General features: G+C 41.4%; 1 protein-coding gene across 4 annotated transcripts in view; it reads right to left on the reverse strand.

Annotated features, from left to right (window-relative positions):
• GOLIM4 (golgi integral membrane protein 4) overlaps nucleotides 1–25,890 on the reverse strand; it is an 80,635-nt gene that overhangs the window by 21,293 nt on the left and 33,452 nt on the right. For 2 of the 4 annotated variants that reach the window (XM_082655477.1, XM_082655476.1), the window contains exons 2-8: nucleotides 16,196–16,270; nucleotides 13,403–13,452; nucleotides 11,690–11,743; nucleotides 10,212–10,362; nucleotides 6,094–6,176; nucleotides 5,184–5,267; nucleotides 1,382–1,540 (exon numbers count right to left, since the gene is read on the reverse strand). In XM_082655477.1, coding sequence (XP_082511603.1) covers nucleotides 1,382–1,540; nucleotides 5,184–5,267; nucleotides 6,094–6,176; nucleotides 10,212–10,362; nucleotides 11,690–11,743; nucleotides 13,403–13,452; nucleotides 16,196–16,270 — 656 coding nt within the window. The remainder of the gene's footprint in view (nucleotides 1–1,381; nucleotides 1,541–5,183; nucleotides 5,268–6,093; nucleotides 6,177–10,211; nucleotides 10,363–11,689; nucleotides 11,744–13,402; nucleotides 13,453–16,195; nucleotides 16,271–25,890) is intronic. The other 2 variants (XM_082655479.1, XM_082655478.1) reach the window with 1 other exon arrangement.

Raw genomic sequence — 25,890 nt, forward strand, 5'->3', positions numbered from 1 at the left:
CTCCCACCAACCTTCTTTAGCAGAAAGAATACTTTCTTTGGTCAGGTTGCTGTCCCATAATTGAAATAAATGTGAAGCCCTGTTCTTAAATTAGCAGAAACATAACTTAGAAACTGGATTGTATACATAAACAAATAAGCCAAGGGAAAAAGTCCTTTCTCAGACATCTGAGGACGGCTTTTGGAGGTGTACATTTTACCAAGTCCTTGCATACCTGACAAGTTTGAATTGATACTGCCCTGGCTTTACAGGAAATATTTCTCTGAAGGGCCCTAAGTGCTTTCCAACACCTGTCACTTATCTCCACAACATCCCCGTGAGAAAGGTTAGAGCAGATGACTATTATCTCCACCTCCCAGATGGAAGAACTAAAAAGTCTGAGTCTTTAAAAGCTTAATCCAGTAAACTGGTAGTTAAACTTAGATAGAGAATAGAACCAATTTCCACACCAGGGCTCTGGTTGTGTTTTCTTAAGTTAGGAGCAACATAAGACCCAGACAAAGAACAAGCATCCAGGAGGATACAGAACCTGTGAAGGAATGCTTTGCTCAGACTGAAGATTCAAACGAAGTCCACTCACTTCAACTTAATTATTCCCATAAGGTGATGAGAAGGTGAGTTGGGGAAAGTCTTCTCAAACATTCACTGTTTAAAACGACTTTGTCGGGGGAAAGATAATCATACTTGCCATTTTTATTACAGGTGTGATTGCATAAACAACTCTGTAAGAATTAATCATATGGGCGACACCACTTTGATGTTTCACTTGGGAGATATTCTTAAGCAACAAGGCTTAATTTTATGAAGAACAGGAATACAAAAAATGGATTCTGTGACTAGCACTTATACTCTTGTAGTTTTATGAAGGCTATATAATACGAACTTTGACATATTTTGTATGGACCAAGTACAGCATCAAGTTCAAATATATTATCAGCTTTAATATTTAAGTGGGCTGACTGTCATATAATATCCTCATGATCATTTAACCTTCTCACTCTACCCCCCCCCAAAAAAAACCCCTAAAATATTCAGACATGACAGCTCCTTTCAAACAAATATACCCACATGAAGAAAGACAAAACTAGTTCAGTCTTTTCCAGGAAACAGAACAGCAGTTCTCAAAGTGTGCATCCCCAGCCCAGCGAAATCAGCTAGAAATGCAAATCCTCAGGCCTCACCCCAAATTCACTGAACTGTAAACTGTGGGCTGGGGCCCAGTTATTCCTGTTTTAACAGCCCTGCTAGGGACTCTGATATATGCTAAAATGTGAGAACCGGTGTTCTGCAGTTAGAGCTGGCAATATTTAGAGCAGTTCACCTGAGGACAGCTTGACAGGGAAAGCGACCTGACCACAGATGACCAGTTCATGCCTCTTACCTCCCGAGGCTCTCCAGGTAACTTGTCCCTTGTTGCGCTGTCACCTTGTGGAGAATGTGCCACCTGGGTAATATTCTGCTGCTCTGTTTGTTCTGGTTTTCGAAAGCTTGGAATCCTATTCAGAGTGTCTTTCAGTTGTTTATATTCTGCAACTTGAGTCTGCATACAAATTGCACAATTGGATGCAAATTGCACAATTTGAGGAGGGAAAAGGATATCATTCATAGATGGTTCACTGGAAGACTGGACAAAAATATTATACCTAAATGCAAGAAAGGAAGAATACGCAGACTGTTTCCATGCATTAGCTATACTTACTTGGACATGCTCAACCATTTATAAGCACATGCAAATTAGAGTTAAAGGGAACAGAGAAAAAGTATCTAAGACAGATGTTAGTTTCCCGTGCTACATTAAACTAAGTCAGGATTTTTATATATAAATTTCTAGTCTAAATATCATTATTAAAAGTAAGACAGCTATGCAATCAGTTTTATGACATTAAACTCTATTTTAAAATTGCACAATTATGTAAATATAAGTGCAGATTATCTTTTACCAATATGGTCTGAGTAATACTTTTCAGCAGAAAAGAACCATAGGCTTCAAATAAGTAACTGAATATACATGTAAAATCACTCAGGCCACCCCCTTCTTCCAGTCAATATGTGCTCACAAAGGGTCCCTTCCTCTCCAGAGCGCTTCCTGTATTGTGCTCTGCAGTTTTGGAAAGCAATAGCATAGGCATGAAATGAGGCTGGATTTTTATTCTTCAATTCTGAATGTCCTTTTCTTCTAGAGCAACAAAGGCACTAATGAAGGCATAGGTCTAGAATATACTCATATACTCATATGTGTGTACCCGTGTGTATATGTGATAGGGTGTGTGTGTGTGTGTGATATTTTTAATACAAGAAGCTAGAAAGACGGAAAAAATCAAACACTTTAAGTAGGAAAACCAAGAGACTATACTTAGCTCATCATATGCACCAACACCGTAACCCTAAAACAGAAATACTGTGTGTGTATACACACACTCCATGAACACAAAGAACCCAGAAATCTCTTCTGAAAGAAAGAGCCTGCTGGCCAGGGCCGCTGCCCTCAGTGTGCACAGCAGACGGGGAGTCGAGGCTGGTGAGTCGTGCTCCTGCGGCCACAGCTGTGCACCTGTACAGTGCTCTCCCACCCCTTTTCTGCCTTTTTCTAATTCACACAGAGGTGAAGAAGTCTGCTTGCTAAATCTGTCTCGGGGGAGTGCTTCTTTATCATTTGAACAAAGGCATGCCAAACGGCTAACAATGGCCCTTAGCCCAGAAATCTACCAAACATTTGCAAACCAACTTTGGAGGTCAAAGAAAAAAAGATGACATCCACACAATGATACTTTTAATAAGATAAATATTCTAGTCTTTTTTTCTTTCTCCTCCTCCTAGATACATAACCTTTGAAGGCAGCAATGCTGTGGTTCTCAAATACTAGCGTGCATTAAGAATCATGTTAAATTATGGAAGGATCATGTTAAAAATGCAGGCTCCTGGACCCCCCACCCTAGAAATAATGATTCAATAGGTCTGGAGCAAGGCCCAGGTAACTGTGATACAGGTTATCTGTATTACCTGGGCCTACAAATTCCAGCTGAAGAGTTAAGTGTGACTTTGATGTCCCTAAGCTTCCAGCTTGGTTCTGGGCAATGATTTGGGGCCAGCTACAGTACTCCTTTTTGACCTTACTTTATTTAGATATAAAAAGGATACAGTATTATATGACTCAGTAGGTTGTGAATAGTAAATAAAATTCTGTACATAAAGTCATTATGATAATCCCTGATAAATTGTAAACTCTCAAATTCTACTCTGTTCCTGCTTTCTCCCGCCCTTAATTATTCCATTTTTTTTTTTCTTTTTTTTTTTTTTTTTGCGGTATGCGGGCCTCTCACTGTTGTGGCCTCTCCCGCCGCGGAGCACAGGCTCCGGACGCGCAGGCCCAGCGGCCACGGCCCACGGGCCCAGCCGCTCCGCGGCACGTGGGATCCTCCCAGACCGGGGCACGAACCCGCGTCCCCTGCATCGGCAGGCGGACTCTCAACCACTGCGCCACCAGGGAAGCCCTAATTATTCCATTTAAAAATCAGGTTGTCGGGCTTCCCTGGTGGCGCAGTGGTTGAGAGTCTGCCTGCCGATGCAGGGGATACGGGTTCATGCCCCAGTCCGGGAAGGTCCCGCATGCCGCGGAGCGGCTGGGCCCGTGAGCCATGGCCGCTGAGCCTGCGCGTCCGGAGCCAGTGCTCCGCAAAGGGAGAGGCCACAACAGTGAGAGGCCCGCGTACCGCAAAAAAAAAAAGAAAAAAATCAGGTTGTCAAGACAGAATCTCATAAGATGATTTACATGAGAGACGTAGATGCCTGAAATAGCAGTTGTTTTCTGAGCAGCTCTGGGGAAAGTTTTAATACGGAGGTAAAAGAGCAGGAGAAACTTGGAGGCCCCACTCAAAAGAACCAAAAAGCTATTGAAAGAAATAGAAAATTATATGTAAGTTAAATAAAAATATTTTTTCTGTTGCAAAACCTTGTCGGCAATACTCCCAGGATGCTTACGACAGAATCTGGCTTTGGTCATTAAATGAACTATTTTACTTATATTTTTCTGAATTTTCAAATTGTTGCTTAGTCTAATATTTATGGCTATTATAGTACATAGAATATTCAAATTGGTTTGTCATATTTTTCAGTATGAAAAGCAGCCTCACAGAAAATAATAATTGGTAAAAATTTTATAAAGAAGGTTTTGAATGTAATAATATCCTCTAAAGTCAATTTAATTTATACCCATGGAAAAAAATTACCACACAGCTACAGTTTTGTAGGGAGATAATCAATGACTGCCTTGAAAAAGGGTCCCAGAGACACAGATGCTACAGCCTCTGAGATGAATCAGGGCCCAGCATATGATTCTATTAATAATTTTATAAAGACAAAAGATAATACATGGTCTCCTGGTAAGCACAGATAGTTGGTTTTCCTTTGCCCTTTTCTTTTAATTCTTCCAAGAGAAGAAAAGTGAAGACCGGTGATTAAGAAGACATAGTAACTAAACTAGCCATTCTTATTTCTTTGCTTCGACTAGAAAGCTGTATAACACTCAATGTGATATTACTTTAATAAGCTCTCCAACACTTGTATTTGTTCACTTGTTCATTCAGTAAGTGTCTACTGAGGGCCTGCCTTGTGCCGAGGACTGTTCTAGGCTTTGAACAAATGAAGCTTACGACCCTCATTTTCCTTCTCTATTGACTTGAGAGCTCTTCTTATTTCCTGTAATTTGACCAAACAACACATAAGCCTAGTCCCCAAAGCAGTGTGTGCGGGCTGTAAAGCTGGGAGCAAGGGAGGGAGGAATAAAATATAGAGCTTGACAATAATTTATTTAGGTAGCTAGCATCATAAAATCCTACAGATCATATAGCAAGCGTCAATACAGGTCACACGGTGGCAAAAGACCACATATGTGGGATAATTTCTGTGACTGAAACAAGTATTAGACTACTGCATGCAGGGGCTGGAGGAGGGTAGAAAAAGTAATATGCACCACACTGCCAGTGCAAAAAAAAAAAAAAAAAATCAAAGGTTTATTTAATATTCTCTTGATCGAGTTTTGAAAGCATGCATGATCTTCAGGATCAGGAAAGCTCTGTCCTAAGGAACTCAGTGAAGCCTGGCCTTTAAGAGACTACACGCACAGAGGAATTCAGAAATGTTAAGCAGACTTAAAAAGAACCCAGAGAGGCCGCTACCCTTCTAACCTGTGCAGCAGCTAGTGCACTCTTGTGGTCTTCCAAAGTCACTACAAGTTGTTCATGCTCGGAGAGTAAATTCTTATGCTGTTGCTACACAGAAAAGAATTTTACAGGTTGAGTTTTAACATTCTAGGACAAACTCCTCTTGGGCAGACAGTGGCATGAGCACCCAGATGCTGCTTGCTTGCTGGTTTGTTTGTTTGTGCAGTATTTGTTAAGTTCCAAAATCTTTGTAGAGGGAAGACTATGATTAATGTATTCCACAATCTAAAATGTGCTACCCAAATATCACAATCACTTACAGTGAAATCAACACACAAAGAAAAATACCTGTTATTAATAAACCTTTGTAAATAAAAAGCTTATTAATCTAACAAACCTGCAACATTACAGCCATACTGGAAATAAGTGAAAAATATTATTAATAATATTTGAATTAACATTTTTATTATAAAAACATTATAACAACAGTGCAGAATATTTGAAAAATAGATGGGGAAATATATAATCCCACTATCCTTAAATAAGTTACAAACGATTTTATATGTTTCCTTTCGGTCTTCTCTACATAATTGTATATAGCTATCATAATAGCCTGAATTCTACTTCATGTACTTATTTTTCACTTAAGATATTAAAGGTATTTCTGTATTGCCAAAAAAAAAAAAAGCTTATTAAGATTGAACCATCTAGCAAAAGAATCATTTCAGTACTAATGGAAATGTTGGGATTTCCAGACCATCGTTTAGCTTATGATACAGAAGTGGTAAAAGTATTGGGCCTGGTCCGGTTTATGCAAAGCCCAAAATAGCAGTGTGCATTGTAAAGCATGTCAAATAGGGAACAACTTTTAAGGTCACTCTACAAAGTAAAGCAGGCAAACACTAAACAGTCAAATGCTGGGTATTTTTTTTACCTTGACATCTTGCAGCTGTGTGTGCATGTCCTGATGCGCTCTCCTCAGCTGTCTGTTCTCTTCTCTCAAATTGTACACGGATTCTATTTTAGAAAAAGGGAAATCATGCGTAAAGCCCTGGGCCTTTTGGGCTCTTGATTCTATTATTTTCACATCTAAAGCCTCACATAACTTTTTCTAGGATCGTTTTGACCTTTGACAGTACCATATTCCAAATCAACAAAACCTATACCATTTTGGGATGTGGCATGGATTCAGCTGGACAACCCAATACAATCTGGTTCAGTGGTTTCAATACATTTAAACAAGCTACACGTCGTAGAAGCTAAGGATTGTTAATTAGTCCTGTGCTAAAAATGAAATGTTTCTGTTAATAAGCAAACCCTTAGGAATGAAATGTAATGGGTAGGGGTCATCTAAGATCTTGATCTCTTCACAAATTAAAAACAGGGCTATCAAAAAGCAAAACCACATTTCTCATAGCATGAATAATTTCCACAGTCCCCAAAAGGTATTTCAGTTACAAAAGCAACTCAAGAAATAAACAAGAGACAGAGAGACACCCCATCTGCTCAAAACTTCTAAATATATTTTCTTTCTCCCACCATTGAGTTCTTGACGGATCCAAATTCTCCCTCCAATAGCTATAGGACAGTTCTTTCCAGGGCTACCATGTGAGACTGTAGCAATCAGAGTGAAGTCTTAAAACCTCCTGAACCACAAGCTCCACTGTTCGGGGAACAACCTCTTGCTAATTTTCCCACATTTTCAGTATCTGGATGGTATGAACTGGCAGCGCTTGGGCTAAATACAACACACAAACATTGTTTTCGGCCCCTGCAGTGTTGGCCTACACATAGTGTCTTCCACATTTGAAGAGCTGTCACCATTTAAAAATCCAGAATCTGGGTCTAATAAGATTCTGGCAACATTAGGCCAGTTCTCATGTGACAGCACTCAGCAGAAGTTAAATGGTGGCTGTGTGACCATAATGACTCATCTCCAACGGGAGATACTGTTGAGAGTGAAAGGGGTGCTGTTAAGAATTATGCTGGGACAGCAGCAGGTGTGGACCTGCACTGTGTTGGGCAAACAATCCCCAAAGTGGCAGCCACTTGCTGCAGGCAGAACTTTATGTCTCCAGGGTGGCCCTCAGCACAGAAGGCAAGTTCCAGTCACCATCCCGCCTCATACTTTCTGTCCACTTTCACTCCACTAGAGTCCCTGCTTGATCCCCGGGCACTGACTTCGTGATTGGGTTTGGGGAGAGATCAAGAACAAGGTGGGAAATGTGGCCAGTGGTTGGGTTGTCCACCTACATGTCATACCGGATTTTCTCAAAGGTCAAAACAGGACACTGCAGGGGCTTCCCTGGTGGCGCAGTGGTTGAGAGTCCGCCTGCCGATGCAGGGGACGCAGGTTCGTGCCCCAGTCTGGGAAGATCCCACATACCGCGGAGCGGCTAGGCCCGTGAGCCATGGCCGCTGAGCCTGCGCTCCGCAATGGGAGAGGCCACAACAGTGAGAGGCCTGCGTACAGCAAAAAAAACAAAACAAAACAAAACAAAAACGGGACACTGTGGCAATTGAAGAGGACCACAAGTGTGTCATCGGCTGGATGGGCCCTCAGTCTACACACAGGCACACATGCACTTGAAATACCCGAACTTGGCTGACTTTTAAAGGAATTCAGTTTATAACCTTAATGACGGTGTCTCCTGTGCCTTTGCTGTGTGACCCTGAGCAAGTTACCTAACTTTAGCAGGCCTCAATTTCTTCACTTGTTAAATTAGACTAAATATAATGCCTACCTTGCAGGTTGTTATGAGACTTAAATAAGATACCTGTACAAAGAATTTCCCCCAGTACTGGCACATGGAAAACATTTGTTAAGTGTCAGCTATTATTATAACGATAATGGGAAGAATAATCATCTAAGTTTATATATGCTATCAGCTCATAGCTATCCATATTCTAAATTCTAAACTCCCTCCTCGTGTCATAGTAACCTGCCAAAGACTACTCAGACTACACGCGTCATAGGTTTGCTGCTACAGACCCGCGTCTACCATGATGCATCTATCTTTAATTTACTATCAGGGACCATAATCAAACAAAAGTGCTGATGTGAAAATCACTTATCAAAGTGTCATCAAAGGCACTGTCACATTAAGTTGTTTTAAGTCTCTCTGAGAAACTTCTTCCAAAAATTAATTGATATCAAAAATACCGTTCTCTCTCTCTCTTGCCCTCTGTCTCCATCTCTGTCTCTCTCTATCGCTCCCTTACCCACCAAGGTATTAGTAGATTCTGTCTTCTGATGACAAGAGCCCTATCACTTGCTGTATTTCTACTTTTGTTCTGGGTTCCAGGCCATCAGGCTTGAACTATCTGAGTATGCAGAACTCACAGACAAGTTTTTTCCATGGTTCTGATTTCTTGTTAACATTTTACTATACATGGACTTGGTTTCAAAGAAAGGAGTAACTATAGAGTAGACACAAGATAATATGCCTTTTAGGGCTATTACTAAAATTGAACGAACTAAATTATGTAAAGCATGCCAAGGTCAGACACCTAGAAAATTTCACTTCTCACTCCTTAATGGATCTCCTTCATATCAATATAATTAAATATATTTCCTCAGCTTGGCTCAGGTTTGAAAATGCTGAACAGTGGATCCTACAAGTCAAATGTCCTCCTTCACCACACAAAGGTGTAGCATCCCCAGGGTGGCAAGTGCTGTCTGCGCACTGGAGTCTTCTGGTTCTCTCTTCCTTTTACCATCTTTGTAAGGGCTTTCAGTGTTTAGTCTCTTCCTTTCTCTATTTTGTTATCTTACTGACTCCTCACCACCCGGCTCACCACCAACAAGCCAAGGCCCCTACATGTCTACATCTCTTGGGTATCATTCTGCTGACATCTGGCTCCATCAAGACCATCTCAACCCTTTGTAAACTGCCTCAGTGCCTATTTAACTCCCAGGTGCCTTTTTGGAATACTTACAGACAAAGTATTCCTATTATTTTGGAATACTGTTATTAGCCTATTATTTTGGAACACTTCGAGACAAAACATTGCAAAAATAAAGTATAGAAAATCCAAAGGACCCTTCACATGGTTTCTTTCTATGATGACATTTTATATAAAACCAGGAAATTGTTCTTCACCCATGTTTTTGCAAAGCACCAGGATTTCACCCGTGTTTTTGCAAAGCACCAGGATTTCACCCGTGTTTTTGCAAAGCACCAGGATTTCACCCGTGTTTTTGCAAAGCACCAGGATTTCACCCGTGTGTTTGCAAAGCACCAGGATTTCACCCGTGTTTCTGCAAGCACCATGTATGTTTTTAAACCAAATCTCACACTTCAGACTTATTTAGTACCTGGATAGGTGATTGTAGAATATGCTATTGCCCTTTTCCAGAACTCACATGTACTCAGAAGTGATATATTTTGTTCCACATTACTATGAAAATACCTGATGCTGATGCTGGTGGTGGTTAATACAGATTGAAGGTCTACCACGTACCAGTAACTGTTCTAGGTGCTCTGCATAATGTAATCCTCATACCAACTCTACAAGGTTGATACTTTTTATGAATATCCCGCTTTTACAGATGAGGACGGTTTACGCTACACAACTTGCCTGTGGTCATATATAAACTAGTCATTGAAGAGGCCAAGATTCACCAGGGCAGTCTGACTCCAGAGCCTGAGCTTTTTGAAGCTACTATTAGCGATCAACGGGGAGTCTTTATGCCCCTGTGGAGATTTGGAAATGCATCACTGTAACTGGGGAGCACTGACGGCATTTTGTGGGTGGGGTCAGAGATGCTAAATGTCTCAGAACACACTTAAAAAAAGAGAACTGTCTTGCCCAACATGGCCAATGTGCCCCGTTGAGAAACACTAAGTATTCTATTCTGTTTCCCAAAACAAACCCAAAGAGATAAGTGTGAAACTTCATAAAGAAGTAAGAAGTAACTGGTAAAGGACCACATGTAAGGTAATCAATCAGCAAGCAACAAACAAAATAAAACAAAAGTCTATTGTTCTATTCAGACGTTAATATGAGTATTCATTTCCATGCACACTGACTAATTAGGTTTCCAAATACCTTTTAGCTTAGAAAGCTCTTGTTCTTTCTCTTGCTGCAGCTGCAGGTATCGCTGTTTGTGGTCATTAAATGTCCTACTGAAGTCTTCTCCTTGCCTGCGGTGTTCCTCTTCCAAGTCGCTGTGCTGTTTCTTTAGCTCCTCATGTTGACTCTGCAAAGATGAAAACTTTAGCAGGGATGTACATTCTCTAAATTATATCAGAATCTGTCTCTCAATAGCGTAGCCTTTCTCTTGCCAGAAAGTCAGCACAAATGAAGAAGCAGGCTTCGTTTTCCTCGGACTGCTTTGAATTTGTGCAGCTCCCTTCCATTTCCCTTCCATTCCAAATGAATAGTTTGGGATCATGGGATCATAATTTTCTCCTGAATTTTTAACATTAACGGGAAAAACAAGAAGTTGGAAGTTTGCATGAGAGATGGAAAAGGAAGGGATTTGGGGAAATTCCCAGGGACTCAAGTTATTGTGGAAACAGGGTAAAGCTAACGAAAAAATTACCCCTCCATGGATACTCTAGACTGCCTCTTTCAATCCAATGTTTTCCCAGCAACATTTTTTATTTCCTTTCTTTGATTTTCAGCCTTCCTGGTAACCCAGTTTAAAGAAGGCGGGGGGGGGGAAAGACTTTTTTCCGTTTGGGGGAAGTAATAAATCGACTGTTTATAGAATGATTCTTACTTATACTACTCCTGATTATAACACTGTAATCACAATCTAGATAAATTCTACAGTCTCCAAATGCTTAATATGAAAGGGTGGTCTGCTTTAATTCATGTATTGCTTTCTTGATAATAGGAAAGATGCCGGTTTCAATAAAAAGCATATGCCCTACTGATATAGGAGAAAACACAACACCAAACAAAAAGCTGGGGGGTAGGGGCTGAAGACAGTGGCATGGTTTTTTTCCCTGCTGTGCAGGGTGGCATAATGTCTGCTGCTCACCTCTTCTGGCCTGAACAGAAATAATGCATCTCTCTCTCTCTCTCTCTCTCTCTTTTTTTCAATTTTCCTGACACAATAATGAGTTTTATCCAAGAACCAAGGAAGGAGAATCTTTAAACATAAAGTGTGCTCCTGTGGTAGGCAGAACACTTATTGCACATTAGTAACAGGAAGGCAGCATTTTAATACTTCTACTGCCTCCAGCGTGACTAAGATAAAAGAAAATCTCTAAGAAAAACGACTCTGAGAAATTAGATTTAAAAAGCAAACAAAAATCCTTAAAAGATAGAGAACAAAATTAAAAATTAGGTGACCAGAGAGCCTGATTTATAAAAAATGTGTAATGAGCTAAATATGTTCTTTGTAATCAGGTGATAAACATGATGGAGCATTATAATTATATATCACTTTTAGCCAGAAATGACTTTAATATACCATATCACAACACAAATCAACTTTCTGTAAACTTTCCTTGATCACTTAAGTTACTTAGTTAATCCTTTGATTCACTCACGAAGAACAACTTTAAATTACTCACCTTTAACATCTGATGTTGGACATTCAACGCGCTGTACCTGCTATTAGAATCTTGCTGTAAATTGAAAAGCAAACAGTTAACACAAAAATAACAAATTTGGCTCTTTTGCTAACCAGAGCTTAAAGGGCTTAATGGAAGGATTTCACTCATTTCACTTGTGTTAAGTGAAAATGAACTCTAAGCTCGAAACAGGACAATTCTGAGGCCATCTCTTTACTTAATAGCAGAAATGAAGTTTTCACATTCCTCTAAGTTTGCTAGACTTTAATAATGAAAACTCAGGACATGGAATTATGAAACAGCAGCTTGACAGGGCCCTTGAAGGTGATTTACTTCCACTCTCATATTGAGAAGAAAAACTGAGGCCAGGGGCACAGGGGAACTTGTCCTGAGATGCAGCACCGCACATGGCTGATATATTGTGCCCGGTGCTCCAAGGGGAAAAGGAGATAAACCAGGCCTCACAAGCTTCGCATGGCTTTCCGGGAAGGGAGAGAAAAGGCACTTTCCTGCCTCGAGCTTCAGCGGGTAAGAAATTCTACATACGTGACTTTACCCAGCTAGAATCCAACTCACAGAGGGAGAAACAGAAAGGCTAAGGAACAGGCCAGGGCAAACACTTCCTTTAGTAGCAGAGCCAGGACCAAAACTTGAGCCTACACCTATGGCTGAAGCACGCGCTCCAGGAGTGTGTCTCTGTGTGCCAGTGGAGCATCTTCACATTTGGACCTCACACAAGTCCAGCCCTGGGCAACCATAACCAGTGAGTGTGCAAACCACAAACCACCTGAAACTTTTCTCTCCCCAGGCTGCTGTGTTGTTCTATCTTATGTGCCCCACTCCTTGCTTTACCCGTCACCGGTACAAGCACAGCCTCAATTCTTTCTTTCTTTCATATTCTTGCAGCTTCTAAAATGAACTGCATTTTATCATTTTATTTGCTTTATCATTTTATTTTATCACTTTGTCATTTTAATTTGTAATAAATTACATTACAAAATGCACAACAGAACACACACAGTTCTGGCTAGGGCTTTTAAAAGCAGGTAAGAGTCGAAAGCTGACAGCCTCCTAGTTATTCAAGGAACAGACTCTTCTCAGTTTTAATACCCCAAAACACCAATGCTTTATTCAACCAATGCTTACATATTTTTCTTAGAGTAAGAGAAAAACTTGTTTTTCTCCAGTTAATTTGGACTTAAAAACTTTTTAAACTGCCAATATCATTTATGTATTCATTCGTTCCACAAATGTTTTTGAACATGGGAACTCTAGGCCAGGTACCGTGTCAGACATTACCCAGCAATGTCTATGCAAGTGACAGTAACGTCCTGCAAAGGCAAATTAAAATAAATATCACATTCTATAGAAAAGAGAGACTACAAATGAATAAATAAGTGAATAAAAATAATCTCTTTATGAAGAGATTATGTTTATGGTTGAACATTAAGGCTATTTCCAATTTATCACTATCACAGTAATGTGATAAACAAAGGAAGGTAGGTTTTAAAAGAGCAGTTTTTAGGTCTTCCTCTGAGAATCTCTTGGCAAGGAAGGAAGGAAAGGAGAGAGGAAGGGAGGGAGGGAAGGAGGGAAATGTATTTCAGCCCTTCAATCCTAATGATCAACAGAGTAAAAGGTTTTGCGACCATATTTCCCCCTCTTGCAAGTTTCGTGAAATAAAAAATTAAGGGAGAAAAAAAAAAAACTCACCCTTCCCTTATTTAGTGTTTCTTGTGCTTCTAATTTATAAACCAGAAAATCTAGAAAATACAAAATGGAGAAAATAGAGTATAAGTTAATTCACTGTGGCATTTTTAGACACCTAAAAGAACATAGGCGTACTTTACTCAGACCTAAAAAATGTTTCAGGTTTAAGACAATCTACTTGGTGACTTATATATTTTGTCTTTTAATGCGTTAGCAAGAGTTGAAAAAAACTGTTATATAATTTTCCTCTTTACCTTTAAGTTGTGAATCTTGTATCAACAAAATACACACTATAACCAACTGATTAAAAGTGCATTTAGAATGTGTACTTGGTGATGAACCGTCCTTGAAATTAAGGAGAAAAAAACCATGAAGTGCACCTAAGGACAGAGATGGTTTATTGCCAGCCACTAGATGGCACACGAAAATCATTCAGGACCTGAAAAGGAAATCAAGCCGTGGAAACCATCTTTAATGCTCTTAAGGCTTTATTATCCACTAGATGGCTCTATAAAATCACTCTGCTTTTGAAGACAAGGGAAATCCAAATCCTATCAAAGCATTTTAATGATCTGAAACATCTCAGTAAAACATCCTAGCCCACATTGCCCTCCTCTGTTCTCCCTCCTTCTACTTCACACCAAGGTAATCAGACGGAACATCTCACTTCAATCTCAAGATTTACCAAAAAGATGAATAAATAAAAATAGAATGCAGGAGAAATGTCTATTTAGGTCTTCTGCCCATTTTTGGATTGGGTTGTTTGTTTTTTTGTTATTGAGCTGCATGAGCTGCTTATAAATTTTGGAGATTAATCCTTTGTCAGTTGCTTCATTTGCAAATATTTTCTCCCATTCTGATGGTTGTCTTTTATGGTTTCCTTTGCTGTGCAAAAGCTTTGAAGTTTCATTAGGTCCCATTTGTTTATTTTTGTTTTTATTTCCATTTCTCTAGGAGGTGGGTCAAAAAGGATCTTGCTGTGATTTATGTCATAGAGTGTTCTGCCTATGTTTTCCTCTAAGAGTTTGATAGTGTCTGGCCTTACATTTAGGTCTTTAATCCATTTTGAGTTTATTTTTGTGTATGGTGTTAGGGAGTGATCTAATCTCATACTTTTACATGTACCTGTCCAGTTTTCCCAGCACCACTTATTGAAGAGGCTGTCCTTTCTCCACTGTACATTCCTGCCTCCTTTATCAAAGATAAGGTGACCATATTTCTCCAAAGAAGATATACAGACTGCCAACAAACACATGAAAGAATGCTCGACATCATTAATCATTAGAGAAATGCAAATCAAAACTACAATGAGATATCATCTCACACCAGTCAGAATGGCCATCATCAAAAAATCTAGAAACAATAAATGCTGGAGAGGGTGTGGAGAAAAGGGAACACTCTTGCACTGCTGGTTGGAATGTGAATTGGTACAGCCACTATGGAGAGCAGTATGGAGGTTCCTTAAAAAACTACAAATAGAACTACCATATGACCCAGCAATCCCACTACTGGGCATATATCCTGAGAAAACCATAATTCAAAAAGAGTCATGTACCAGAATGTTCATTGCAGCTCTATTTACAATAGCCCAGAGATGGAAACAACCTAAGTGTCCATCATTGGATGAATGGATAAAGAAGATGTGGCACATATATACAATGGGATATTACTCAGCCATAAAAAGAGACGAAATTGAGCTATTTGTAATGAAGTGGATAGACCTAGAGTCTGTCATACAGAGTGAAGTAAGTCAGAAAGAGAAAGACAAATACCGTATGCTAACACATATATATGGAATTTAAAAAAAAATGTCATGAAGAACGTAGGAGTAAGACAGGAATAAAGACACAGACCTACTAGAGAATGGACTTGAGGATATGGGGAGGAGGAAGGGTAAGCTGTGACAAAGCGAGAGAGAGGCATGGACATCTATACACTACCAAACGTAAGGTAGATAGCTAGTGGGAAGCAGCCGCATAGCACAGGGAGATCAGCTCGGTGCTTTGTGACCGCCTGGAGGGGTGGGATAGGGAGGGTGGGAGGGAGGGAGACGCAAGCGGGAAGAGATATGGGAACATATGTATATGCATAACTGATTCACTTTGTTATAAAGCAGAAACCAACACACCATTGTAAAGCAATTATACTCCAATAAAGATGTAAAAAAAAAAAAAAGAATGCAGGTAATTTCAAACCACAACCTGTATAAGCTCCATGCTTTATAGAAAAACTCTGATAAAAATCAACAGCATTGCCTAATACCTGTGCTAAATGTTGATTTTTCAAACCAAACCAATCAGTTGTGCCAATAAAGCCTTTACCACAAGATGAAAACAGGTGTATAACCTAAAAGACATTGTACAATAAGATCAATTCATTACGTTCTAAATGTACATGTATACATATACGTTTATATAACGTTTGTCATATTCTGGACAACACATGCTGTTACTTTTCCTGGATGCCTGTGGACGGAAGTCAGGTGTTAGTAACGTATGCATTGATAATATTCAAAGAAAAACTGTGTGTTATTTCTGAAGCAATACATATAACCAATACATGAATGACCTCAAAGTGGCACCAACTGAATGAAAGAGTCTAAATCTAGTCTTGAGCAGGAATTATTTTGTCGCAATGTATAGCATATTGCTTGGTATCTCCTTCTCCATCCACCAAATGAAACTGACTTTGGGCGATCTGACAAATTTCTTAGCAAAAAAATAGTAAAGCAAGTACGTGATGCTTCAAAGAAGAGTATGATAAAAACACAGAACACGAATTACATTATTTATTTACCTTCCTTTGCTTTCTTATGTTCAAGTCTTTCCTTTTGCAAGGATTTCTCTAATCTTGATCTGTGTTCATACACAACTGGAAAAAAAAAAGTTAAAACTTATCTTCAAAGAATTAGAAATTCTAAGGTAAAATTAACATCAATTTTCAAAACAGGAAGAAGACAGTTTAGAGTCCTTTCACAATTAAAATTAAAACGTATGCATTTTAAGTTCCACATTCTTGGTAAAAGATGGACACGATAAGAGGCATAATTCTGGGCTGACTCCTATGCAGTCTGCCCCTCTGTAAAACCAACACTCTGGAAGAGGCTTCCACCTTCTTGTCCTCATGCTTCTGGAACACGGGTCTGTGTGAGGCTCCAGGTCTCTTCCCGGACAAGCGTGTCCACGCTCACGACTTCAGCCAACATCTACACGGCACTTACCCTCACATCTGTGTGTCCAGCTCCCACCTCTCTCTCAGGTGCTAGGAGAGGATTTCCACCCAGATATCCCATAAGTACTGCCAAGTCAACATGAGCTGCGTGAGTCTCAGTGAAAGATGCCTGGGTGGGTGAGGAAACCTCAGCAGCATACTAAGGCTTGCTGAAAGAAGGGGTGGATTCCGCCATGTCAGGAAAAACTTAGGTAAGATAGCCACAGAGATGAAGGAGGGAGAGACTCTCCCCACTAAAGAACTTATACAAGTGCCCACAAAGGAACAAGTCAGGTTTACATCTGCCATGGCAGGAAACCCAAGGCAAACTGATGTCCTGCTGTAGGACCTTCCTGCACTTTACCAACCCCACCTCCCCCATCTACTCTGAAGTAGCTGCAGTTGCCCGTGGAGTGCAGGAGAGAGAGCAGATGTGTTAGGGGGAAAATAGGCAGAAGCCCATCGGGACTCTCTCCCACACTACAGGCTTCACATCTACAGCGAATGGGAGCTGCAAGAGTGGGAAAAGCTTTACCTTTAAATGAAAAAAATTTGTATTACTACACTGGACTAGACCAGACACGATCCTTACTAAACCAAGACTGTGTTTATGGATAAAAGTTACCGAAAGATTTTTTTCTTTCTTTGATCTGAGAGAAGCTGTAAAGTAGTGAAGTCTGTCTTAGATTTCATGCAGGGACAGAAAACCCAGCTCCGCGGAGTGTTTGGAATAGGGGAGAGAAGGAGAGAACAAAGTTACGTTTCTGACGCGCCCTTTAATCCTGTTTGTTCAGCATTACGGTCCCAAATGATCTCATTCCCTGCAAGCTCATCCAAGCCTGTCACTTGGTTCTGTTACCAGCCCTAGCTCCCCATGACTACCTAAGATACAAGTCAATCACCAGCCGCTGACTGTCCGTCCAGTGCAACAGCTGCCCGACACTGCCGGCCGCCTAGAGTTGCCATGGTCGCAGCAACTCCCCTCCCTGACATCTGCTCGTTGCTGCTGGACCCCCTGCCCCGTCCCTCCCCCCGCCCCTTCCCCACTGCCACCCCTGCCAGTTACCAGCTATCTCTGTCCTCCTTCCAACACGCCCATCATCTCCAGGGTCCTTCCCCTTCTCCCAACACCGCATCTCTCATCTTGGTGTCCCATAGAAACCTGCCATTCCCAGGGCTCCATCTACGACTCCCACAGCCCTTAGCTCTCCTCACACCTCTGCTAACATCTCAGTCCAGAACTCCTAGAAGGCCTGCCACCAGCCAAACTGGTATGGTGTCATCCCCTGATGGCATGCCTGCCCCAAACTCATCTTTCCCCTCAATTCAGCCTCCCATTAGTCATCGAAATAATGAGCTGCTCCATTCCCTTTCTCCACTTGGGTTCCTATTCTGTTCACCAGATGATCCCTCCCACTCCCCCAGTGCTATTGTTACAAAGGGATCTAATCCAACTCCCCAGTTATTGAGCTGCTGCGATGTACCCGGCACCATATTAGGAGCAGAAATGCAAAATGAATAGACATGGGCCTTGGCCTCAAGAAGCTCTAGTCCAACACAGGAGATAGATTAGGTAATTTTAAATAATTAGAGCCAAATGCATTTGGCATACTAAAAGCCCAGTGAAAGAGAGGGGTGAGCTCTGGATGGGAGAGGAGTGAGGGGAGATTCTCAGAGGTGACAATCTCTTGGCTGGCTTTGGGAGTGAAGAACGATTTGGTAGATGGGAGCCCCACAGGAGAAGGGCACTGCTGGAAGACATCACAGGGACAAAGACACAGAGGTGTTGGAACTGGACTAAAGGCAGCTGTGCTCCAAAAAGCTTGGCTCCAAGTCCACTGTTGAGAAATTAGACTTTTTTCAACCATATAGGTGTACAGTAGATAAGTCTCTCGGCCAATTCCTGAAAGCCTATTAACACCAAGAGGTTCCTTGGATTGGTACTAACACTACCATCTTGAATGACATTTGGAACGAGGGAGGGAAAACAAAGACTAGAGCTGGGGAGCCTCACCAAGCCAGACCCAGAACTGCCTGCCCATAGTCTGAGAATTTCCGCCAGGTAGTGGAGGCTCGCAGGGGAATAGATAAATTACGGTGTGATCATGATATACACAGGCAAGAACAGGATGCCATGGGAACACCTAAGCTCCCCAGCTGGAAGGAACAACACTCCCTCATCTCCAATCCACTGGCCAAAGTTCCCACGGTCTGGGAAGAAGGTCACAGGAACATAAACATGCCGGGTAACAGGGAATCTGGGTGCACTAACGGGACAATTTCAGCAAGCATGCACATCACTTTCAAAGAAGGGTCAACAGGCAAAGTAGTCAAGATCTTGCTCTAATGGAGTCAAAAGTGGCAGCAGGGGTCCTGAGTCTAGGGGGCTTCTGAAGGGAGGTCAGGACCTTTATGGGGAGACAATCCAGCCTAGCAACACCCGAGATAACAACAACAACAAAACCCAGCAGAAGCACAGCCAAGAAAACACATGTGGGGGGCTGCTTCCCACCATCTGCCGCCACCTCAGACTCTAGATGTTAACTATTATCACGGAAGGGTAAGGATGGCGGCAAACGTTGTAGGTACAACTTGTAATCCTGTGAAATCCTTCCTGACTTAATAAAATGTGGCAGCGGTCACTCAACATCACGTGGCACGTCATGAGAGAATGGAGCAGCAGTGGCTGACCGCGGAACGCTTACCTTTGGTTTAGGCAGCAGAAAACTCACCTGCAGGATTTTATCCTCAATAAGGGCGGAGGGTCCACTAGATTCCACCTAGCGGAGAGCGGGTGTGGGGACTGGAGTGAGGAGCGCTCTATGTGGGGGGCAGGGGAGACGGTGCTCTGTGCTTTACTCTCTTCCCTGCGATTCAGCCAGGAGGATAACGTGCCACCGGCTGGTCCAAAGTCCCCATCGACCAAACTGTCTTTGACAGTTGTATGTATCATGGGGATTTAGACATTCGACATCTTAAGAGCAACGTGTCTCAAGAGCTAGCAGATCCGAGGACACACAGTTAGAAACTTTCCTAGATCACCTAAAGAGATGCTATACGATGTCCACAAAGAGGAGAGCATGTTTATGGATTACAGTCCACATCCGAAGGTCTTGGGAAATCTGAGACTATTCATGAATCCATAAAATGGCATCACTCATAGCATGACCTAAGGCATGAATAACGTGCTTTTGCAAATGCAGCAGAAAAAAGATGTGGTAAACAGGAATAGAGGCTATATGTGAGGAACCGTGAGGTAACTGTACTATTAATATTATCTTACTCAGAACTGGTCATTATGACAGCCACCAGCTTCTAGTCCTGACATATAACCTAAGAATTCAGAAATGGTTTGAGGGTTGAGAACATCACCGAGGAGGAAGGTGAGAGAATGGAGCAGCAGTGACTGACGGAAAGCTGGAGAAGTGCTCAGAAAAAGGAAAAAAAAAAAAAAAAAACACCCAAACCGAAAAGGAACCTTAAACTATAGGCTGAGGAAACCACGTTAGGTAAAGGAAAGTGAGAGTAAAAATTAACCCTTAGAATTAGCAACTCTAGAAGGAATGGGAGAAGGAAAGAGGCAGGCGGTACGTAAAGGTCGAGAGCACAGACTCTGGTGTCTGGGTTCAAGTCCCAGATTCATTCCTTATGGGGAGAGTTGCCGAACTTCTTTGTGCTTCAGTTTCTTTATACGGTACATGGGAATAAAAACAGTGCCCATCCCTTTGGGTGGATGTCAGGGCTAAATGAGTTAATTGATGTGAAGTGCTTCAAACACGGCAAGGCACAGAGTAAGTGCCAGAAAAATACTAAAATATTTTTTCAGCTATCTGTGATGGCTTCAAAGTGCCAGAGAATCAATCAGGTGATTCCCTGAGCTCTTTCAACCCTACAATTAAAGTCTAATAATAACAAAGTAATACACATATACATTGAGAGAGAGACTTGAAACAGCAATGAAATACTGATCTCAGTTTCCTGTTACTTAAAAAAAAAAAAATTCCCTTAAAAAGGGGGGAGGTTGCGAATAATCATTCTAATAGCTTAGTAAAACCTATAAGCCTATTTTCTAATAACAATTGAAGAACAGCAAAATGGACCAGATAGAATCTTTGTGTTCTTGTGGCTCTTCTAGAAAATTTCCCTATCAATTAAACACACACACACACACACACACACACACACACACACACACACACACACACACACACGCTACCCTTAATTCTTTAGCATGCATTCTCCAGGCTTTGGGGCTGGTTATTTATCTAGATAGGTTTACTGCTTTGCTCAGAAGGAGGATTGCTAATCAATCCCTGTCACCTATCTCTTTTTCTATTTATACTCGGAAGTCAAGGGCATCAGTCAAGATGAAGCCAAACTGCTAGATCCTTTGCAACAAAAAAGGTGTATAATTAATATTCTCAAAGCACCCATCAGGTTAAAGAAAAAATAAGTATAAAAATAATGGTTCAGTCTCAGCATTCAAGATCGTTAATGCAGACCAACACTACAACAGGGATAGGATGTGAATCATAAGAACTCGTGAGAGAAGGATGAAAATCCACAATACTCATCATCTCCCCTGCTTACTGACAAGGAGTTTAATATTTTCCATGCAGTCAAGGGTGGAAAGAGTTTTTATTCCCCCCTTAACTCACTCAAGAGTTTAAAAATATGCCAGCTTCCGACAGCAATTTTCCACTTTAACTCTGACTTCCATCCAAAAGGCACAGAGAAATTAGGTGCAGGCATCCACTTAGGGGTAAAATATATATCTATGACATTTCATCTATGACAAACTGCTCCAATTCAGAATTAGAAAACAACAGTTTAAAATTAGACAGAAGGGCTTCCCTGGTGGTGCAGTGGTTGAGAGTCCGCCTGCCGATGCAGGGGACACGGGTTCGTGCCCCAGTCCGGGAAGAGCCCACATGCCGCGGAGCAGCTGGGTCTGTGAGCCATGGCCGCTGGGCCTGTGCATCCGGAGCCTGTGCTCCGCAACGGGAGAGGCCACAACAGTGAGAGGCCCGCGTACCGCAAAAAATAAAAAATAAAAATAAATAAAATTAGACAGAAAACACTGCTAAGTGTTTTAACACCTTAAGCCAAGAGAGGGCAAGGTTTCTTTGGCAGAAGCAACAGCCTGTGAAATTTTGCTTTCAGTCCCGACAACACAGGGTTTTATCTTTAAAAACAAAACACACAACCGAGTCTTGGTATGAAAGGCACACAATTCAACTTGTGAAAACATTGATTTGCGAGTACCTTTATCATTTTACAGGTGATAAAACTTGAAATGAACAAATTAGTGTTCTGATAATTGTGGCTGAAGATACTTAAGTAGGATAGCAAGAGCGATGACAAAAAAGGAAAATAAATTGAAATCACTATAGTTCTCAGAAGATAATACTCTTGAGGTTTTGCTTTATTTTGGTTTTTTAGGCCTAAAATCGTAGATATTTATTATGTCTTTACGAACAGTTCTCAACTGTGGTTCTAACTGGCCAGAAGTGGGCTGGAGGCCAGCCACTTGCCCACCCACCTCCTCTGCTGCACAATGAGCTGGTAATTAACATGAAGACAACATCATAGATACAGTTTTCCAATTATCTTTCCTTCCTTCTTTCATTTCACCTCATAAGAAGTCTGAGAAAGAATACCAAAGATCTTCTTAGAAAACAACCCATATAAAACAAGTAAAAAGACAAAAGAAGGGGGACACCTATTACCATTTTGAGGATCACACTGGATCCCCCTGCAGCCCCCGTGAGTGGGCAAAGGCACCCCTAAGGCTCTACTTTGGTGTCTCCACCCCACTCTTTCCACAAAGTCTGCCCCATCCTCCTGACTCATGGAGCGTTTTTCTCACAGGTAACTCCTAAACCATTAAGTCCAGCTTTGGCTTCTCACCCCCTTCCGGTTTTACAACTTCCAGTACAATTCAACCTTTCCGGTCTGCTTGACCATTGATGGCTGAATTTGAATTATGGTTAGTTCCCTTGGTCACATCGCAGGCCTGGGGCAAAACCTCCCAATGGCCTCCCTTCACGACTTGAGCGAAACCCACAGCCCTCACGTGGCTTCACCCCATCGTCCATCCTGCTCCAGCCACAGCGGCCTCCTCAGCATCCCCCGAACATGCGAGGCGAGCTCTCACTTCAGCACCTCACACTGCCTCTTCCTGGCAGCCCCGCTGCTCCTCCTCCAGGCATCTGTGTGACTAGCTCCCTCACTTCCCTCAGGTCTTTACTAGAAAGATACCTTCTCATCAGATCCTTTCCTGGACAACCTAAGACTGCCACCTGCTTCCCACCCTCAACACTTCCAGGCTCCCTCCCCACTTCATTTTTCTCCTTAGTCCTTAACTCTTTCTATTAATTTTTTTTTACTTTTGGGGGCCTTATTTATTGCCTTTCTATCTCACTAGAATACAAGCTCAGTCAGGGCAAGAATTTCTCGTTTGATTTATTTCAGTGTTGTATCCCTGTTACAGTGAGTTACAGGCATTCAACAGATAATGAATGAATGAATGAATGAATGAACTATGTGTGCCATGAAGGCTGGGATTGGCTAGCTCCTCTTTCCTTCTCTTCTATATTCCCAGCCCTTACTACCACTTCAGTTCCAATCCCCCAGCTCCTAATATCTAGTGGCATTCAATAATACTTGAGAAATAAATGAATGCATTTAGAAGATATTTCATTCTCTTCCTCATTTGCCTGCCATCCTTTAAGTCCCAGCATTTTTAACTGAATTTCCATATTTGTTGGCTCATTAGTACTCACATATCCCAGAGAATAGACAGATGACAGAATAGAGATTAAATATAAATTTATCTGTTGATGTATAGGCTCATAAGATTAGCATTAGTTAAATCAGAGCCCTGAAATATAGAAGTTTTCAGAATGCTGAGAGGAAAAAAAGGACAGTCTGATTAGGTATTTTTCTACTTCGTGGCAATTGCTGTATTTTTTTTTTTTTTTTTTTTTTTTTTTTTTTGGTGGTACGCGGGCCTCTCACTGCTGTGGCCTCTCCCGTTGCGGAGCACAGGCTCCGGACGCGCAGGCTCAGCGGCCATGGCTCACGGGCCCAGCCACTCCGCGGCATGTGGGATCTTCCCGGACCGGGGCATGAACCCGCGTCCCCTGCATCGGCAGGCAGACTCTCAACCACTGCGCCACCAGGGAAGCCCCTGCTGTATTTATTTTTTTACTGCACACTTAAGTTCCTATAATAGTTCATAAAGTGTCTATTTTTAAGTTTGCTAATGCATACAGTTTATGAAGTCATTTAAATGGAATTTTAAACATGATTTGAATTGGTGCCTAACTGCCTTTCTTATTTTGGATAAAACTATACACAGGCTTTCCCTCATGACACTATCTAATTGAGATTTGGCTTTTTCAAACAAGTATTATATTAGCTGACTTAAGATATATGTCTTCACACAAGTCTTCTTCTTGACATTCTTTCAAGTGGTGAGCTACTAATAATCATTCTTACTATTAGAGGAAATCTATTCACTCCTCATGAAATAATTCTACTCTTAGCTGCTCAGAGCTATCATAGCACCAGCAGTATTCCAGGCCCCCTGGGAGACACTAAAGTACAGGCATTACTCTTATAAAAAGCTTCTAGTCAACAAATTTGGGTTGCGAGAGGAGGCTAAGACAGTAAAAACAGTAAGAAGACAATTAGAGATCACCAAAGGTTAGGTAAGCCAGGATGACAGAATGGCCTGCTGAGCCAGCAGATTTTTACATATAATCTCTTGGTAAGCTAAGAGAAAAATTATCCTCCTGTCCCATGAAAATACGGGACTCAACAAAGTAAAAGTTACATTCTCAAAGGCATGAATAAGTACATATGTGTATATATTAGAAACTTAGGAATTCACAGTAAGAGAAGTAAAAGTTATTCTAACATCAGATGTAGATACATAGACCCTCTAGAGTAATATGCTTATCTAGCAATCAGATTTCAGGTGGACTGCATCACAGCATTTCAAGAAATAATGCATGAGAGAGAGGATTAGGTTTCTGGTCACCCAAAACTGATGCAAGGGTATATAAGAATGCTCTTCAGATGGGCTAAAATAGGCAAAAGCACATTGGTTCTATAATGGAACTAAGAATTTATGCATAAACTTTTCAAAATCGATGTGCTTGATCCAAACGTAAAAGACATTTCTTAAGTTACCTGATTTCTTCATGGAAACCTGCTTCTATGGACACTTCAAGTAATGCCAGCATCTTTGCTGGCATGTTTTAGAGAAAAATCTAAAATCCAGGACTCAAGTATCAACCCTGTTGTATAAACCTGTATCTCAGAGAACACACACAACTCAGGGAGCATGAGCTGGGCTGCAATTGGCTTCTCCTTCAAACCAATGAAGCAATACACAAGCAACCCCATCTTCATCCAAACTGCCAGTGTCAAGTTTTCACTTCAAAATGTGAAGGTATGCAACATATCTTGAAAATGGCTTCATAAAAAACCTGGCTTATAAAGAGATACTATGTAAGGCCTCTTCTCTATTGCATCCTGAATATTACAATCTACAAATCAAACAAATATTCACTGAGCATTTATTATACGCCAGGCATTGTTCTGATATTTGAGAATATATTGTGAGCACAACAGTAGAAAATATTGCCCTTGGGGAACTCATATTCTGCAGAAAGATGTAAATGATAAACATAATTAAGAGTACACTAGAAGTTAGTGCATGCCACGGGGAGAAAAGAACAGAGTATAAGAGATTGGAGTTGTGGGAAGGATGGATCACGTTTCACTTTTAAATAGGGTGGTCAAGACAGGATTCACTGAGGAGACGTTTGAGCCAACACTTGAAAAACGTGGTGAAGGAGTTAGTACTACAGTCGCCTCAGGTCAAGTGTTCCAGATAGATAGAACAGGAAGTGCAGAAGCCCTACAGTGCAACCATACCTGGGATGTTCTAAGAAAAGCAGGGAGGCCAGAATAACTGAGGCAGAGTGAGCCTGGAAGGTCAAAGGGTGAAGGTGGGGAAGGGGGCAGATGGCGATGGGTCTTGTAGGACCTCATGAAGACTTGGCTTTTACTCTGAGAGAAATGGGGAGCCACTGGAGCGTTCTGAGCAGGAACATGTGATGTTAACTTAGATTTTAAAATAATGATCACTCTGACCACATGGGTGCAAGATGCAAGCGGGAAAGCTAGCTAGTAGCAGGCATGTGCAGTCACGCAGACCCGAGTGTAACGGGAGAATAGGACCGTGTGCAAGCTGCAGCCGATTCTGA

This window comes from Grampus griseus (genome assembly GCF_964374135.1).
Source record: "Grampus griseus genome assembly, chromosome: 5".
Lineage (NCBI taxonomy): Eukaryota > Metazoa > Chordata > Mammalia > Artiodactyla > Delphinidae > Grampus > Grampus griseus.